This window comes from Malaclemys terrapin, chromosome 16, assembly GCF_027887155.1.
Source record: "Malaclemys terrapin pileata isolate rMalTer1 chromosome 16, rMalTer1.hap1, whole genome shotgun sequence".
Classification (NCBI taxonomy): Eukaryota; Metazoa; Chordata; order Testudines; family Emydidae; genus Malaclemys; species Malaclemys terrapin.
Window position 1 is genome coordinate 14,429,063 of NC_071520.1, and position 18,874 is coordinate 14,447,936.

The 18,874-nt window shown below is 46.7% G+C and overlaps 3 gene segments (V, D, J or C); all 3 read left to right on the forward strand.

Moving 5' to 3' along the window:
* The first annotated feature begins 419 nt into the window (after positions 1–419).
* LOC128824852 (immunoglobulin lambda constant 1-like) lies at positions 420–4,225 on the forward strand. The segment is given in 2 exon segments: positions 420–570; positions 3,515–4,225. Coding segments are annotated over 2 exon segments (474 nt in total).
* A 2,552-nt stretch (positions 4,226–6,777) lies between these two features.
* LOC128824853 (immunoglobulin lambda constant 1-like) lies at positions 6,778–11,638 on the forward strand. The segment is given in 3 exon segments: positions 6,778–6,803; positions 7,895–7,977; positions 10,952–11,638. Coding segments are annotated over 3 exon segments (432 nt in total).
* Positions 11,639–14,040: 2,402 nt separating this feature from the next.
* LOC128824854 (immunoglobulin lambda constant 1-like) lies at positions 14,041–18,348 on the forward strand. The segment is given in 3 exon segments: positions 14,041–14,066; positions 15,061–15,125; positions 17,652–18,348. Coding segments are annotated over 3 exon segments (414 nt in total).
* The last annotated feature ends 526 nt before the right edge of the window (positions 18,349–18,874 follow it).

Sequence of the window (18,874 nt, forward strand, 5' to 3'; positions counted from 1 at the left end):
GGGGGAACCCAGTGCGGTAGCAGAGCACAGAGCTCCTTTGCTTCTCTCTCAGTACTTTACACCTTCAACCACTGTAGTACCTGAGAATCTCTGAGACACGATAGAACTTATCCTTATACCACCCTGTGAGGCAGGGAAGTGCTGCCCCCATTTTACAGATGGGGAAGTGAGGCACAGAGATGACATGACTTGCCCAAGGATACAAAGTCGGTGGCAGGAACCCCGCTCACCTGACTCCCACATCAGTGCCTTAACTACAAGACCATCTTCCGTGCTCTTATGTGGGCTGTGCGTGGGGACCAGGATTTGGCATTATTGTGAGTTTTCCAAAGGAATACTTCATTGCTTCACATCGCAGTGGATCTTCATTCCTCCGACTGTACAATGAGTTTCTCCAGAAAGGATAAACCTGCACTCCCATGGGGTGCCAGTGGAAATTGCCCTGCACCTCTTTTTCCCTACGCGGGCAGAGGTGGCGACCTCTCCCTGCCATCGACTGGGACTGGTTTTTGTACAGCCCTGTGTCACTGTGGTGGGTCTTCGGTGGAGGAACCCAGCTGACCGTCCTTGGTAAGTCACTGAATTACTCACAAACTTTCCTTCTCCTGCCTGTATTGTACGTTTTCCATGATTTTTTCCTGATTTCTTTGTCTTCATGCTGGGCTCGGGACTCCTCTCACTTTATATATGGACCTTCACACAGTGTTGGGAATAACATTTAGTCTCTCTGGATAGTCATAGCAGGTGTACACGGCACATGTTGGGTTTTCTTTTCTTTTCCTAATGAAGAGAAGTTTGAATTTGCCCATGAAACCTATTGAGATTATGCCACTGGGTTCCCAATTATGATGACCTAGTCCTAACCCCTTAAGGAAAAGATTTTCCCTCTTTTTCTTTTAAGGTATGAACTATTTCTCAGTAGCACCGGGTGTTAGTCAGTGTATGAAAGAAACCCAGGGCCAGCGTCTCAGGTGCTGCACACTGCCCTGGCTCCATTGTCCACTATAGAGCTCCACCAAAACTCACCCCAGGCGCCTACAGACAGGTGTCCAATCCCAGGAAATCTAATGTTCTATTAAAGTCATTGGTCCCTGGTGATTTAAATATGATTTGTCGGGGGCCGTTGGAAGAAAATGCTTAGCAATGAGAGCTAAGATACTTGCCACAAAAATTTTCATTCACTTGAAAACCAACTTTCCACTGAAAATAGTTTTGATGGGTCATTTTCCACCAGCCCTATTTGTAGCATTGCTCAGTTAGAGGTGGGCAAGTGACCGATAACATTTTAAAAATAGAAGGCAGCTCCTCATATGGTGTAAATCCACGTAGCTTCCTTGCCAGCAATGGGCTGCACTGATTTACACGGTCACTGAGTGAGTCTGATTGCACTGACTGACTTTCTCCTGACGCGGAGGAGCCGTTCCATTGTACCATGGACGACTGTAGCTACCACTGGAGTTCAGTTTAGAAATGCAACCCAACCCCACCCAAAACCTTTGAAATATGCAAGATCTCATTTAAACAGAGTGGGGTTGGCGCAGCCTGCAGGGGAAGAGGGCTTTAAAGAGGTTGCACTAATTGTGTCCCTCAAGCGTGGAGCACACTAACGAGGTTGCTGACCAGTCTGAAAGGCTGGACGGCTTCCTAGAGGCTGGATTCTGTGTCTGCCAAGCTCAGTGATCAGGATGGTGGCTGGACCAGCCAGCTTCAGTTACAGACCAGCCTTGGGGACCTGATGGACCTGGCTTAGCCAGGGCTCAGTAAGTCAGGGCAATATTAGCTCCAAGACCATTGTTGGCTGCTTTGACCTATATAAAGCGTGAAATAATTAAGGCCCAGACTGCGATAGCCCTACTCATGCCAAATAGCACGTTGCTTTTCATACAGTCCCACTAATGAAATGGGACAAACCGCCTGTGGAGTAAGGTGCAACCTGGCATGAGGAAGGGCATCCCAGTCTGGCCCCCGCGACAAGGCTGGTGCATAAACGTTACCAAGGATTTAAAATTTCCCTGAACTTTTGTGCCCTTCCTAAGCAGGTCGTGCCTTCAATGTCTCCCTGCAGTTACACAGCACAGCACCAGGCTGGGGCCCAGGGGAATCTACTCTGCACCCACCATGAAATCAACCCTCATTGTGGTATTTTGCAAGGTCCCTTTTCCTCTTGTCTTGAACCCCAATCTAGCAAAGTGCTCAGACGCACACTGGATCGGGCCCTGTAGCAGGGATTGGTCCCACAAATGAGTCTGTACTTTACAGCTGCTGAAAACGTTTCAGCAATAAGCTTGCTTGGTAACTAGACTGTTCAGCAACAGGACCAGGCAACCAGGGTGTGGTAGGAGCTTGTTTGTCACCCAGGTGTTAATCAGAAGATCTGACTCTTAGCAGAGAGACCTACAGACCCAGATAGACAATGATAATTCAACAATGGGTTTATTGACCCACTTGGCAGAATAGAGAATTTATCCCTGCTACGGAATTCCATAGGATGGTTCAAAAACAAACTCTCTCTCTCTCTCTAAACTGTACAGAATTTTATACTACTTTCTATTAAAAAAAATCTATTTAATGCATGTAGCTCTTCTTCCTATCCTTTGGCTCCTACTGGTTTTTTGTAATTATCTGTTACAGCATTTTTTTCATTAGGAAAAATGGGGGTTACCCCCAGATTCCTCTGTGCCTCTAGTGAAACAGCCCCCAAGGCCTGAACAGACAAATTAAACTCTAAGCTTAGACCCTAAGAAATATCCCTAAAATAATAAATAGAACGTAGTCCTAGGAAGATACTTATCTGCTGTTTTTATATTTCTAAGATGGGCACAAGGCCGAATGACCTAGAGTTTTTCTTTGTGAATGGCTCTCACCATCTCATTCGCAGATAGTCTGTTCTTGAGGAGGGAGACAGAGAGAGTTTTCTCCACGGAAATATCTTCCGAGTTAATTCAATGAGTAGCCCCTTCCTCTGCACTAAATGGCACATTTGAGAAGGAAAGTGCTACTCAATGTGATGAAGGGGATTAAAATCTGGCACTTAATGTGGAGGAATTCTGTGCAAACTGCCTAGGTTGCTAGCTGTTTAGAAGTCGTATTTCCCTTTATCTGAGCAACAATGAATGAAAAGGTGAGCTTGGAAACAATACTGATAATACTTGGCACTTCTCCAGCATCTTCCACCAAGTCTCTCACAGCGCTTTAGAAATATGTAAAAACACATAAACCTTGAGAAAAAGTCTGCGTGCAGTGAGTTCAGTGATGCCATCCCCTTTCATAGGCAGAGAGGTAAGTGACTTCCTCACGTTCACAGAGGAAGCCTGTGGCAGAACTAGGAATGGACCCCAAGTGTCCAGATTCCCAGTCCTGTGCCTTAACCAGGAGAACATCTCAGATAATTACCCTGCCGCGGCACTTGTGAGAGGTTGGATTTCTTACACTGTAGATATCTGGAATTTCTTACGTTCTGCACTGCTAGTCTCTGGTTTGGGGTTTTCTAACACTGAGTTTCCTTGTCTTATAGGTCAGCCAAAGGCATCTCCTACAGTGCACCTCTTCCCTCCATCCTCGGAAGAGATAAAAACAAAGAGCAAAGCCACACTGGTGTGTCTGTTGGGCAGCTTTTACCCAGGGTCAGTCCAAGTCACCTGGAAAGCTGATGGCCAGCAGATCTCCACTGGAGTGGAGACGACCAAGCCATCCAAACAGAGTGACAACAAGTACATGGCCAGCAGTTACCTGTCACTGGATGCATCAAAGTGGAAGACCCATGAGACCTACACCTGTCAGGTGACACACGATGGGAAGAACATCGAGAAGTCCCTGAAGAGCTCAGACTGTTCTTAACACACTGACCCCCAGACGGCTTGGCTGGTTCCCGTGTCAAGTCTGTAGGGGGTTCCCCAAGGGAGCCAGGATCTGTCTGTAGCATTCTCATAATGCTGATTTCCAGCAAATGTGCTTCCTGTTTTAGGTGGGGGATTTTACCAATCCATTCGACACCTGTCTTTATTCCCACGTCCCCACCACTCTCACCCCCCCTGCATTCCCTGGAAATGTCCTTCCTGCTTTAGTCTCTGATGCAGCCTTGTTATGATATTAATAAAATCAGAAAAAATTGACTATCACTGTGACTGTGAAGAGTTTAACTTCTTCTGTCCCTTTTACACCTCATGTATTAATTGCAATATTCACCTTCTCTTCCAATAAAATAAATGTACCTTTTATCAGCTAATACGGTTTTCTTTTTAGTCTGGGTTAATGCTCAGCTGGGTCACTAGCCCTGCAGAGAGCAGTCCGCTCTGTGAGTTAGTATTGAGTCAACCTCTGCCCGCAAATGGGGCAGATTCCGGTACCACCTTCTCCCTGAGCATTAGTCATTCTTCAACAAGCCTCACTGGAGTCAATGGGCTATTGGCTGAACAGCTCAGCATTCAGGGGTGTAAGTGGCCAAATCTGGCCCATAGAGGAAGGAGCACTACAGTGCTGATGGCAGTTACCTGGGATAGGCTGTAAACAGAGCTCCTGGCCACTTCTGGTCAGTAGAGACCCAAACCCCTTTTTGGAAGAGTGGCCTTTAATGTCCTGCAAACACCACCTTAGGTGACAGCTCTCAACCCACCCAACCGGCCTTCCCACCAGCTTCAGCTGTACCTGGAAATCTGCCTGAATTAAACTAATGCTGCTGGCCACTGTATGACACCTGCTGTGTCTCAGCCAAAGGGGAAGCCAGTGACCCTTATGTCCAGTTTGTCCAGCTGTGCACAAGGGGGAAGTGCTTTGGGAGCCTTCAGATTCAAGATGCTTTCCAAGTGAAAGTAGAACATTACTGGTCATCCGGATTCCCTGGTATCACTCAGGCCTGTGTTACTTCTGGGATGCTGCACAATTTGGGCCTTGACAGGACAGAGCAGATAGTCTGTGTCCCATTAAAAACCAATGAGTTGTGCTGGGGGATCAGGTTCATGTGAGAGTGGATACTCTGAGGGGCTCTGGGGTCTGTCCGACCCTTCCGAGACAGCAGCATACACAGTGTGTACAGCTGCGAATTTGCATCACGGAGAGTATTTATCATGGATCCCCTGAGCTGTGCTGGGCCAGCCAGCCAAAGGAGACCCATAAACACTGGTTCTCCTATAGCCATGGGGCCAGGGAGGTAAAGGGATTCATTTGTATCATATGTGTCACATATATGTCAGATCGCACCGTGCTACCACCACTCACAATATGGGTTACATGGATGGATGGCCAGTCATGCACTGCCATCTCCTACAGAAGGGAGTAAGGGGAAAGGGGAGCAGAGGGAGGATGAACTATGGAAAAGTTTTCAACAATGAGGGTTTTTTTAAGCTTCACACTAAGTATTTTTAACATCCCCAGACCTACTGTCCTGCCATCCCAACACACTCACAGGACTGTACTTTTGGGGACTAAGATTTCCAGATGATGATTTGTGGAGCACCAAGCGTGGGCAGAGCAGAGAGGGGACAATGGCTCTCAGAAGTTTTCAGGAGCTTACAATGCTAGGATGAGAGTGAAGGGATCAGACCGAGCGTGTGTGGTTGGGTGGGTGAGGGGCGGAGTGAGCATATGCCATAAAGATTTGGCTGCCAGAACCTATTCGTGTGTGCTGACTTTTAACACTATTTCATTGACAAAAAGGCTCTGGCAAGAGATGAACTTCCTTTGCTCAGTGTTTATTAATTGGGCCTGTTCCCTTGCCCATGTGTATTGCAATAGACTGATGAATGGACTGAAAAACTGCATGAAGTATTTAGGGTATCTTCAAAAATGACTCACTCCATTAAAAGTCCAAGTTCAACTGAAAGTCAATAGAACTTAGGAGCCTAAGGGCCAGATTTAAAAGGCATTGAAATGAATGGGCGTTTGGCAGCTAGGTGCTTCTCAAAATCCCACAAGGCGCCTATGTGTACATTTAGACGCTTAAACACCATTAACACTCCAGGCCTAAGTGCTTAAGTCACTTCTGACAATGGGACTTGGGCCCATTTGCTAGCGGCTCAGGCCTCCCCTCCACTTCCCAGGGAATTCTCACAGGGTCTGAGCCTGAACCACTGAACTCACAGGAGCTTCTTCACCAACTGCCAGATCAATTGTTAAACACAGCACAAGAACCTTGGCTTCAAATATGGCCCATTAATGAGGAAATGAGGCTGGTACCATTCACTCCCCTGGCCGTGCTGAGCTGACACACACCAGGCACTAAGGGGAGTTGGTATTTACAGTCAGAGGGAGGGTCCAGTGCCCTGGTTTAATTCAGAAGAAACCAGCTGAGCATGGACACAGCTCACAGCCTAGATGTTTACTGGCCCTGCCCTTGGTGAGAGGGGCACCTCACGCCCACACTCTGCTGGGCAGCAGGCCCCAGAGCTGCTCTCCTAAGGTGAGGGGCAGGGAATAGCCCAGCAATGGTGTGAGTCTCATGGCAGCTCAGTCCAGGGAAACAGCGCAGGGATTTACTGCTGAGAACAGCTGGGAAATACAGAGCAAATGGCTAACGTTGGTGGCACTGCGTTAATTTCCCTTCAGGAAAGTGCTGATCTCTGCTGCATACTGGATATTGGTACCAACATTGCTTGTATTGGTACTAACAGGGTCCCAGCAGAGGATGGTGGTGATCGGTTTCAGGGCACATGGATCTTGAGCATTCTTTACTTGTTCCTCGGACATGTCCAGCGTGGAGACTTCACCAGCCCCCGGCATCCTTCAGCCAAAAATGAACACAGGACGTGCTGTGCCCAATAGCTCAGAGTGACCCCTGGCCCTATGGACTATCTGGAGATCCTGATCAGGTAAGGCAGGACCATGTGTCATGGGATGTGGTAGCTTCTCACTGACAGGTGCAGGGAAGGCTGCACTATCCGGATGCACACATGCAGCCCCAGCATGGCAGATCTGTTTCTTTGCTGACACTTGTTGGTGTGGTGTTAGGAGAGTTTTTACACTATGTCTTTAGAGATGCCATTGCTCCCAGAGGTGTTGGCTACACCCACGTGCTTTGGAAACAGGGGTATCGCCCACATGACATACACGATTGGATACATTAAATACTGGCAGCAAATGGGCCTAATTCTTCTCTGGTAAAATTCCCACAAGTCACTATAATTGCACCAGGGTTGAACGTGGCTCAGCGTGTTCACTATCAGCATCCCAAAGAAATCTGCCAGCCCCTCCCTCCTGGGGACCTACGAGGGGCAGCTGGGAGTGGAAGGACCAACAGCTTAGCAGCCCCAATTCAACACTCTCTGCGTCCCCTCCACCACCCACAATGGTGCTAGATGGAGCTCCACTGGAGCCATCCACAGCAGCACACACAGGCAATGCTGGAGGTACCTGCAGTTCCACAGACCGTGGGTGTGTTGGGGGAGCACAGGGACAGTGGAACCCAGTGCAGTAGCAGCTGCCTAGCACACAGTTCCTTTGTGTCTATCTAGGCAGGTTTATGACCTGTATCACTGTCATACCTGAGCATCTCACAGCCATAAAGAAATTTATCCTTACAGCACCCCTGTGAAATAGGGAAGTACTATCCCCATTTTACAGATGGGGAATTGAGGCACAGAGAGTATGTGACTTGCCCAAGGCACAAAGTCAGTCTGTGGCATAGCCAGGACTTGAACCCCGGTCTCCTGACTCCCACTCCAGTGCCTTAATGACAAGATGACCTTCTGCTCTCTTATGTGGTGGGCATGCATGGACCAGGATCTGGCCCTATATGAGCTCTCCCAGGAATACTCCATTGCTTCACCTCCCAATGGATCTTCATTCAATCAATTGTACTATGAGCTTCTCCAGAAACGATGAACATTCGCTCTCATGGAGAGCCAGCAGAAGTTGTTCCATGGCCATTTTCTCCACACGTGCAGTGGTGGTGACCTCTCCCTGCCATTGAACATGACTGGTTTTTGTACAGCCGTGTGTCACTGTGGTATGTCTTCGGTGGAGGAACCCAGCTGACCGTCCTTGGTAAGTCACTGAATTACTTACCTGCTTTCCTTCTCAATGCCAATACTTTTATTTTTCCATGATTTTTTCCTCCTTTTCTGCCTATGATCCAGGCTTGGGTCTCCTCTTTCTGTATGCTCGGACCTTCATATGGTGTTGAGAACAATGTTTAACCCGTCCATACTCAGAACAGGGTGTAGGTGTCCCATGCTAGATTTTTTTTATCTTTTCCCAATGAACAGGTTTCTGAATTTGCCCATGAAACTTACCCAGATTTTGCTGCTGGGTCCCAATTTTTAAATAACTGGTGTTAGCATCTTAAAAGAAAATATTTTCTACCTTGTTTTTTGTTTTAATGGACTAGACATTTCTTAGTTATTCGCACTGGGTTTTTCAAATATGTGAAAGAAACCAAGGACCAGATTCTCAGCCAGGTAGAACAACAACATAGTCCCTTTGTTTTCAATAGATGTCCACCAAAATGCATCTAAAACTCCTTAAAATAGACATACAACCCCTTGAAATCTAATGTGAGATAAAAATAATTTGTCCTTTGTGATTTGAAATCTGATCTTCCGGAGTAGTTTGAAGACTATTAATTTCGGTAAGAGTTGGTCACTAAATGGGTTTCATTTTCTGGAAAATTTCAACAAAAATGAAAAATGTTCTTTTTGTCAAAATTCTTAGCAGAAAATTAGTAGACTTTTGGCAAAAAAAAAATCAAAAATAAAACATATTAACCAAATAATTACTGAAAACAGGGGGGGGGGAAACATATCTGCAGAAACCTTTTGGTTTTGAGTTTTTGCATTTCCAACAAGAAATGTTTTGACATCAGACACTTTCTGCAAAGATGTCCATTGAAATAAAAACCCAATTTTTAACTGACAAGAGATTTGATGGGTAATTTTTGACCAGCCCAATTTGTAGAATTGCTAATTTAGAGCGAGTTAAGAGTTTGACGTAATCTTAAAAATATCAGAACACTGATTTATCCTTACACTGAGTGAGTGTAATTTCACTGACTGACTTACTCCTGACCCGGAGGATCGGTTCCATTGTACATTGGATGACTGTAGCTATTGTGGATTTCAGTTTAGAAATACCACTCAACTGATTTTCTGCAGGTGCTGAGGGACACCTAACACCTTTGAAATATGGAGGACTACAGATAAATGGGGTGGGATTGGAGCAGACTGTGCTGGGAGAGGGCTTGGAAGAGGCTGCACTAATTGCCTCTCTCAAGCCTGGAGCACACTAACGAGGTTGCTGGCCAGTTTGGAAAGGCTGGATGGCTGCCTAGAAGCTGCACTCTCCGGCTGCAAGCAGGCTTTACTTAGGCTTTGTCTACACTGCCAATTGAACGACAAAACTTTTTGGCGTTCATGGCTGCCTTTTACTAGGGGGTTTAAAATTCTCCAAACTTTTCTGTCCATTCTTAAGCCAGGAGGTCCTAATTGTCTCCATATCTCCATGCAGTAACATAGCACCACATCGTACGTGGGCGCAGAGGACTCTACTCTGTACTCACCCTGACATCAACCAATACTGTGATATTTTGCAATGTCTCTTTTGCTCATCTTGGACCCTGATCCAGCAAGGCACTTAGACACATACTGGCTGGAGTCCTTTGGCTGGAACTGGTCCCATATAGGAGTCTGTACATTACGAGCTTCTGAAAAAGATTTAGCAACAAACTAACTTGTTAACTAGGCCGTTCAGAGGCTGGCATATCACAGGAAAAGTTAGGAGGTTATTTCCCATTGAGGTCTTATTCAAAAGTGCGGTGCCTTAGTAGAAAGGCCTGCAGAATGTGAGACAATGATAACTGCTTAATAGGTTTATTGACCCAACTTGCAGAATTTAATCTATAGAGACTTTCTTCCTGCTATAGAACACCATAGGATAGTTTTAAAAAAAAAAAAGTCTCTCACTTAGAACTCCATCGAATTTTATGGTACTTTATATGAAACACTCTAAAATGTGTCTAGATCCCCTGTCCCATCCTTTGGATTATTTTGGTTGCTTTGTTATTCTACTTTATAGCTTTGTTCCATAAGGAAAAATGTGGGTTACCCTGGATTTCTCTCTGGGCACTGAAGAGGCTTCTGATCAGGGCCGTTTCCAGGCACCAGCCCAGCAAGCAGGTGCTTGGGGCGGCCAAGGGGAAAGGGCGGCACGTCAGGCTCTTCGGCGACAATTCGGCGGCGGGTCCCTCGGTCCCTCTCCGAGGGAAGGACCTGCCGCCGAAGAAGAAAGCGGCACAGTGGAGCTGCCGATCGAGATCGCGGCTTTTTTTTTCTTTTTTTTTTTTCCCCTACTTGGGGCGGCAAAAACCCTGGAGCCAGCCTTGCTTCTGATGCCCTAACCACACACAAACCACAAACTCTACGTGAAGTTTAGCCCCTAAGAAATAACACAAACAGATACCAGAACCTAGTCCAAAATCCTTAGAAAGCTGCTTTTAGATTTCTAAACTGCAGCATAATGCAGAATGAGCTGCAGCATTTCTTTGTGACTGGTTCTTGCTAGAAGTCCAGTGCATACAGATCGCAATGCAATTCTCTACCCACTTTCACACCGACTGATTTTTTCCTTTAGCGCCAACACCGTACCCCTTGCCGGCCCCAAGGTGTTATTTGAAGTCAGTAGGAGATATCTGTGCAGGAGGAATATGGGATCAAGCCTTCAATGATTCAAGGGACAAAAAGGATGAGTAAAGTGATATTATTCCCTTTTACAGGCATAGGGAGAGTTACTAACTAGGCCAGGTTCACTAAGGAAGCCTATGACAGACCGAGGATTGGGTTCCAAATGTCCTGATTCCCAGTCTGTGCCTTAACCAGAAGAACATCTTACATCTCAGATAATTACCCTGCCCATACGCATATGAGAGGTTGGATTTGTTACACTGCAGAGATCTGGAATTTCTTACATTCTGCAATGGCAGTCTCTGGATTTGGGTTTTCTAACATTGAATCTCCTTGTCTTATAGGTCAGCCAAAGGCATCTCCTACAGTGCACCTCTTCCCTCCATCCTCTGAAGAGATAAAAACAAAGAGCAAAGCCACACTGGTGTGTCTGCTGGGCAGCTTTTACCCAGGGGCAGTCCAAGTCACCTGGAAAGCTGATGGCCAGCAGATCTCCACTGGAGTGGAGACGACCAAACCCTCCAAACAGAGTGACAACAAGTACATGGCCAGCAGTTACCTGTCTCTGGATGCATCAAAGTGGAAGACCCATGAGACCTACACCTGCCAGGTGACACACGATGGGAAGAACTTTGAGAAGTCCCTGAAGAGCTCAGAGTGTTCTTAACAGGGGGCTCCGCTGGTTCCTGTGTCAGTCTTTAGAGGGTTCCCCAAGGGAGCCAGGATCTGCCTGTAGCATTCCCATAATGCTGATTTCCAGCAAAACTCCTTTCTGTTTAAGGTGGGGGATTTTACCAATCCATATGACACCTGTCTTTATTCCCACGTCCCCACTGCTCTCACCTCCCTGCATTTCCTGGAAATGTCCTTCCTGCTTTAGTCTCTGATGCAGCCTTGTTATGATATTAATAAAATCAGAAAAATTTGACTATCACTGTGACTGTGAAGAGTTTAACTTCTTCTGTCCGTTTTACATCTTGTGTATTAATTGCAATATTCACCTTCTCTTCCAATAAAATCAATTTACCTTTTATCAGCTAATATGGTTTTCTTTTTAGTAAGGATCTGGTTGGCTTTGGGGTTTCAGACAAGCTAATGAGAAGGGATGTGTAATATCATGGAGACCAGGGGAGGAGGAGAGATGTCACAGAGGGATCATTACCCAAGCTGTGATTGTTCTCCCCCAAGACTGTATTGAGTGAACCTCTGCCCTCGCATGGGGCAGATTCCGGCTCCTTTCTTCTCATTGAGCATTACTCATTCTTCAAGAAGCCTCACTGGAGTCAATGGGGTATTTGCAGAACAGCTCAGCACTCACGGGAATAAGTGTCCAAATCTGGCCCATAGAGGGAGGGGCATAACACTACTGCAGGCTGTTCTGTGGGATAGGCTGCAAACAGAGCTCCTGGCTTCTTCTGGTCAGTAGGGACACAAAAGACCTCATTGGAAGAGTTGCATTGGGCAGGATATTAAATACCAACTTGGGTGACAGCTCCCTACACACACAACCTGCCCTCCCAGCAGCTTCAGCTGTACGTGGAAATCTGCCTGAATTAAACTAGTGCTGCTGCCCACTGTGTGACAGCTGCTGTGATTCAGCCAGAGGGGAAGGCAGTGACTTTATGTGCAGTTTGACCAGCTCTATAAATGGCTAAAATGCTTTGGGAGCCTTCAGATTCAAGGTGCTTTTCAAGTGAAATCAGAACATTACTGACAATGTGGATTCTCTGCAATCAGTCAGGCCTGTATTACTTCCGGGGTGCTGCACAATTTGGGCCTTGACAGGCCAGAGGAGACAATTTGTGTCCAATCAGTTCCATGTGAGACTAGATACTCTGAGGGGAGCTCTGGGGTCTGTCCCACCCTTCCCAGACAGCAGCATGCACCGTGTATACAGCTAGGAATTTGCATCATGGAGAGCGTTTATCATGGACCCCTGAGCTTGCTGGGCCAGGCAGTCAAAGGAGATATTTGAACACTGATTCTCCTACAGTTTTGGGGCCAGGGAAGTAAAGGGGTACATTTGTATCACATAAGCCAGGTATTTGTCAGATCCCACTGAGCTGCTATCACTCACAATATGAGTGACATGGATGGATGGCCAGTCATGAACTGCCACCTCCTACAGAAGGGGTTAGGTGGAAAGGGGAGCAGAAGGAGGCTGCAATATGGATGAGTTTGAAAGAATGAGGGGTCTCTTAAACTTCACAAAGTATCTTTAGCGTCCCCAGACCTACTCTCCGGCCATCCCCCCTACACACATCTTTACATGGGGGGGGGGGGGGATAAGAATCCCAGGTTATGATTTGTGGAGCACCAAGAGTGTGCATAACACAGAGGGGACAATGGCTCTCCTAAGTTTTCAGGAGCTCACACAGAGCGTGTGTGAGAGGGAGAGCGAACATGTGCCATAGATTTGGCTACTAGAACCCAGAGCATGCGCTGATTTTAACATTTTGCTCAAGGTTTATTAATTGAGCCTGTTGCCTTGCACATGTGAACTCAATAGACTGATGACTGGACTGAAAAACTGCATGAAGTATTTAGGGTATTTTCAAAAGTGACTCACTCCATTAAAAGTTAAGTTCAACTGAAAGTCAATAGGAATCAGGAGCCTAAGGGCCAGATTTAAAAGCCATTGAAATGAATGAGCGTTTGGCAGCTAGGTGCTTTTAAAAATCCTGTTAGGTGCCTTCCTGTACATATAGGTGCTTAAATACCTTTAACACTCCAGCCCCAAGTGTTTATGTCACTTCTGACAATGGGACTTGGACACTTTTGCTAGCGGCTCAGGCCTCCCCTCCACTTCCCAGGGAATTCTCGCAGGGTCTGAGCCTGAACCACTGAACTCACAGGAGCTTCCCCACCATCTTCAGTAAGTGCCGGTGAATGTGTGAATCACAGCACATGATCCTCCTTGGTTTCAACTATGGCCCATTAATGAGGAAATGAGGCAGGTACCATTCAGTCCCCGGGCCATGCTGAGCTGACACCCACCAGGCACTAAGGGGAGGTTGTATTTACAGTCAGAGGGAGGGTCCAGTGCCCTGGTTTAATTCAGAAGAAACCAGCTGAGCATGGACACAGCTCACAGCCTAGATGTTTACTGGCCCTGCCCTTGGTGAGAGGGGCACCTCACGCCCACACTCTGCTGGGCAGCAGGCCCCAGAGCTGCTCTCCTAAGGTGAGGGGCAGGGAATAGCCCAGCGATGGTGTGAGTCTCATGGCAGCTCTGTCCAGGGAAACAGCACAGGGATTTACTGCTGAGAACAGCTGGGAAATACAGAGCAAATGGCGGTCATTGATGGCATTGAGTTAATTTCTAAAGGCACCAGCCCCCTGCATGGCTCAGCTGAGAGCGAACGCAGGATGTCATGAGGCAGCTTCTTGCAGAAGGGCTGTGCCCAGTGACTCAGAGCGACCCCCTGGCCCCATGGACTGTCTGAAGATCCTGATCAGGTAAGTTATGGCTTAGCTTCTCACAGATAGGTGCAGAGAGGCTGCACTATTCAGAGAGTAGACGAGGACAGCATGTGGTTTGGATCACATTCGATCCACCAATGTGCAGCCCCTGGCACGTCTGATCCGTCTCTTCGCTGACACTTATTGGTGGGTCACCGGGACATGCTGTAGGTTAATTATGTCTAGAAAGATGCTGGTGCTCCCAGAGGTGTGGGGTTACAGCCACATGGTTTCAAAGTATGGTTATCATGTCCATAACATACCCCACTGAATCCATTCAATACTGACAGCTAATGCGCCACATTCATTCTGTGATGTAATTCCACTTAAGTCCCTACAATGGCACCAGTGATGAATTTTGCCCAGTATTGGCCTGTCATGGCCAAATGGCAGTGGAAGGACCAACATGCAATCCAGTTGTGTACATGCCCTCCAGCACCCACAACCGTTCTCCACAGGTGGGTTTTGGGGAGCTCTGTAGTGGTGGAACCCAGCGCAGTAGCAGAGCACAGAGCTCCTTTGCTTCTCTCTAGGTACCTTTACACCCTCTATCACTGTAGTGCCTGAGCATCTCTAACACACTACGAAATTTATGTTTACACCGCCCTGTGAAGAAGGGAAGTGCTGCCCCCAATTTACAGATGGGGAAGGGAGGCAGAGAGATGATGTGACTTGCCCAAGGATACAAAGTCAGTGGCAGAGCCAGGACTTGAACCTCAGTCTCCTGACTCCCACTCCAATGCCTTAACGACACGACTATCTGCTACTCTCTGGGCTGTGTGCGGGGACCAGGATTTGGCCTTATTAGGAGTTGTCCCAAGGAATACTTCATTGCTTCACTTCCCCATGGATCTTCACTCTTCCAATTGCACGAGTTTCTCCTCAAAGGAGACACCTGCACTCCCCTGAGGAACAAGTGGAAATTCCCCCATGCCTCTTTTTCCCCTCCCGGGCAGTGATGATGACCTCTCCCTACCATCAACTGGGACAGGTTTTTGTACAGCCCTGTGTCACTGTGGCGGGTCTTCGGTGGAGGAACCCAGCTGACCGTCCTTGGTAAGTCACTGAATTACTCACAAACTTTCCTTCTCCTGGCTTTATTGTATGTTTTCCATGATTTTTTCCTGATTTCTTTGTCTTCATGCTGGGCTCGGGACTCCTCTCACTTTATATATGGACCTTCACACAGTGTTGGGAATAACATTTAGTCTCTCTGGATAGTCATAGCAGGTGTACACGGCCCATGTTGGGTTTTCTTTTCTTTTCCTAATGAAGAGAAGTTTGAATTTGCCCATGAAACCTATTGAGATTCTGCCACTGTATTCCGAGTTACGATGACCTAGTGTTAGCCCCGTAAGGAAAAGATTTTCCCTCCTTTTCTTTTAAGGTATGAACTATTTCTCAGTAGCGCCAGGTGTTAGTCAGTGTATGAAAGAAACCCAGGGCCAACTTCTCAGGTGCTGCACACTGCCCTGACTCCATTGTCCGCTATAGAGCTCCACCAAAACTCACCCCAGGCGCCTACAGACAGGTGTCCAATCCCAGGAAATCTAATGTTCTATAAAAATCATTGGTCCCTGGTGATTTAAAATCTGATTTGCCGGGGGCCATTGGAAGGAAATGCTTAGGAATGAGAGCTGGGCAGAAGATACAGTTTTATTCTGTGAATAATTTCAGGAAAAGCAAAACAAAAAAATCATTTTTATCTGAAGGGGTCCAAAATTCAAACAAGCATTTTCAGCTGAAAACCAAAAATGCTTCAGTTATTGACAGTTTCTAGCTTAAGATTTCCATTTTTTTCATTTTGGCATTCTCAATAAAAAAAACAAACAATTTTTTTTTGAGAAAAGCGGATCCTTCCCACAAAAATTTTCATTCAGTTGAAAACCAATTTTCCACTGAAAATAGTTTTGATGGGTCATTTTCAACCAGCCCTATTTGTAACATTGCTCAGTTAGAGCTAGACAAGTGACCGAATAGCACGTTGCTTTTCATACAGTCCCACTAATGAAATGGGATCTACCTCTTGTGGAGTAAGGTGCAACCTGGCATGAGGACGGGCATCCCAATCTGGCCCCGCGACAAGGCTGGTGCATAAGTGTTACTAAGAGTTTAAAAATTCCCCAAACTTTTGCGTCCCTTCCTAAGTAGGTCGTGCCTTCAATGTCTCTATGCAGTCACACAGCACAGCACCAGGCTGGGGCCCAGGGGAATCTACTCTGCACCCACCATGAAATCAACCCTCATTGTGGTACTTTGCAAGGTCCCTTTTCCTCTTGTCTTGAACCCCAATCCAGCAAAGTGCTCAGACACACACTGGATCGGGCCCTGTAGCAGGGATTGGTCCCACAAATGAAAACGTTTCAGCAACAAGATTGCTTGGTAACTAGGCTGTTCAGCAACAGGAACAGGCAACCAGGGTGTGGTAGGAGGTTGTTTGTCACCCAGGTGTTAATCAGAAGATCTGACCCTTAGCAGAGAGACCTACAGACCCAGATAGACAATGATAATTCAACAATGGCTTAAGAACAGAAAATTTATCCCTGCTATGGAATTCCATAGGATAGTTCAAAAACAAACGCTCTCTCTCTCTCTCTAAACTGTACAGAATTTTACAGTGCTTTCTATAAAACACTATTTAATGCATAGTGGTTTTTTGTAATTATCTGTTACAGCACTTTTTTCATTAAGAAAAATGGGGGTTACCCCCAGATTCCTCTGTGCCTCTAGTGAAACAGCCCCCAAGGCCCGAACAGACAAATTAAACTCTAAGCTGAGGCCTTAAGAAATATCCCCAAAATAAAAGACACAACATAGTCCTAGGAAGATACTTATCTGCTGTTTTTATATTTCTAAGATGGGCAGAAGGCCGAGTGACCTGCAGTTTTTCTTTGTGAATGGCTCTCAGTATCTCATTCGCAGATTCTCTATCTCTCTCTTATTTCTCAAGAAGAGAGAGAGAGAGAGAGAGAGAGAGTGTTTTCACCTTGGAAATATCTTCAAAGTTAATTCAATGAGTAGCCCCTTCGTCTGCACTAAACGGCACATTTGAGAAGGAAAGTGCTACTCAATGTGATGAAGGGGATTAAAATCTGGCACTTAATATGGAGGAATACTGTGCAAACTGCCTAGGTTGCTAGCTGTTTAGAAGTCGTATTTCCCTTTATCTGAGCAACAATGAATGAAAAGGTGAGCTTGGAAACAATACTGATAATACTTGGCACTTCTCCAGCATCTTCCACCAAGTCTCTCACAGCACTTTAGAAATATGTAAAAACACATAAACCTTGAGAAAAAGCCTGCGTGCGGTGAGTTCAGTGATGTCATCCCCTTTCATAGGCAGAGAGGTAAGTGACTTCCTCACGTTCACAAAGGAAGCCTGTGGCAGAACTAGGAATGGACCCCAAGTGTCCAGATTCCCAGTCCTGTGCCTTAACCAGGAGAACATCTCAGATAATTACCCTGCCACAGTTCTTGTGAGAGATTAGATTTCTTACACTGTAGAAATCTGGAATTTCCTGTATTCTGCACTGCTAGTCTCTGGTTTGGGGTTTTCTAACACTGAGTTTCCTTGTCTTGTAGGTCAGCCAAAGGCATCTCCTACAGTGCACCTCTTCCCTCCATCCTCGGAAGAGATAAAAACAAAGAGCAAAGCCACACTGGTGTGTCTGCTGGGCAGCTTTTACCCAGGGGCAGTCCAAGTCACCTGGAAAGCTGATGGCCAGCAGATCTCCACTGGAGTGGAGACGACCAAACCATCCAAACAGAGTGACAACAAGTACATGGCCAGCAGTTATCTGTCTCTGGATGCATCAAAGTGGAAGACCCATGAGACCTACACCTGCCAGGTGACACACGATGGGAAGAATATCGAGAAGTCCCTGAAGAGCTCAGAGTGTTCTTAACCCTCTGACCCCCAGAGGGCTTGGTCGGTTCCTGTGTCAGTCTATAGGGGGCTCCCCAAGGGAGCCAGGATCTGTCTGTAGCATTCCCATAATGCTGATTTCCAGTAAATCTGCTTCCTATTTTAGGTGGGGGGTTTTACCAATTCATGACACCTGTCTTTATTCCCATGTCCCCACTGCTCTCATCCCCCTGCATTCCCTGGAATTCTCCTTCCTGCTTTAATCTCTGATGCAGCCTTGTTATGATATTAATAAAATCAAAAACATTCAACTATCGCTGTAACTGTGAAGAGTTTAACTTCTTCCGTCCCTTTTACATCTTATGTATTAATTGCAATATTCACCTTATCTGCCAATAAAATCAATTTACCTTTTATCAGCCAATATGGTTTTCTTTTTAGTAAGGGTCTCGTTGGCTTTGGGGTTTCAGACAAGCTAATGGGAAGTGACGTGTAATGTCATGGAGAGCAGGGGAGAAGGAGGAGGAGCTGTCACTCAGGGATCATTACCCAAGCTGTGACTGTTCTCCCCAAGACTGGTCACTCTGGGTCTCAGCCAGCCTTCGCTGAGGTGTGACAATTGCTGCTGCACAAATCTCTCTGCAGAGCACACATTGTGTTAGGGAATCACTGGGTCATAGGGGGCTACGTGAGAGCATAATGCAACCCCCGGGGCTCTGCAGCCAGCCCTGCTTGTGCTGGGATCCTGGCAGCTCCCAATAGACCAGCAGGGCTAGGCTGGGTCAATGCTCAGGTGGGCACTAGCCCTGCAGAGAGCAGTCTGCTCTGTGAGTTCGTATTGAGTCACCCTCTGCCTGCGCATGGGGCAGATTCCGGCTCCCTGCTGCTCCCTGAGCATTCGTCATTCTTCAACAAGCCTGATTGGAGTCAATGGGCTATT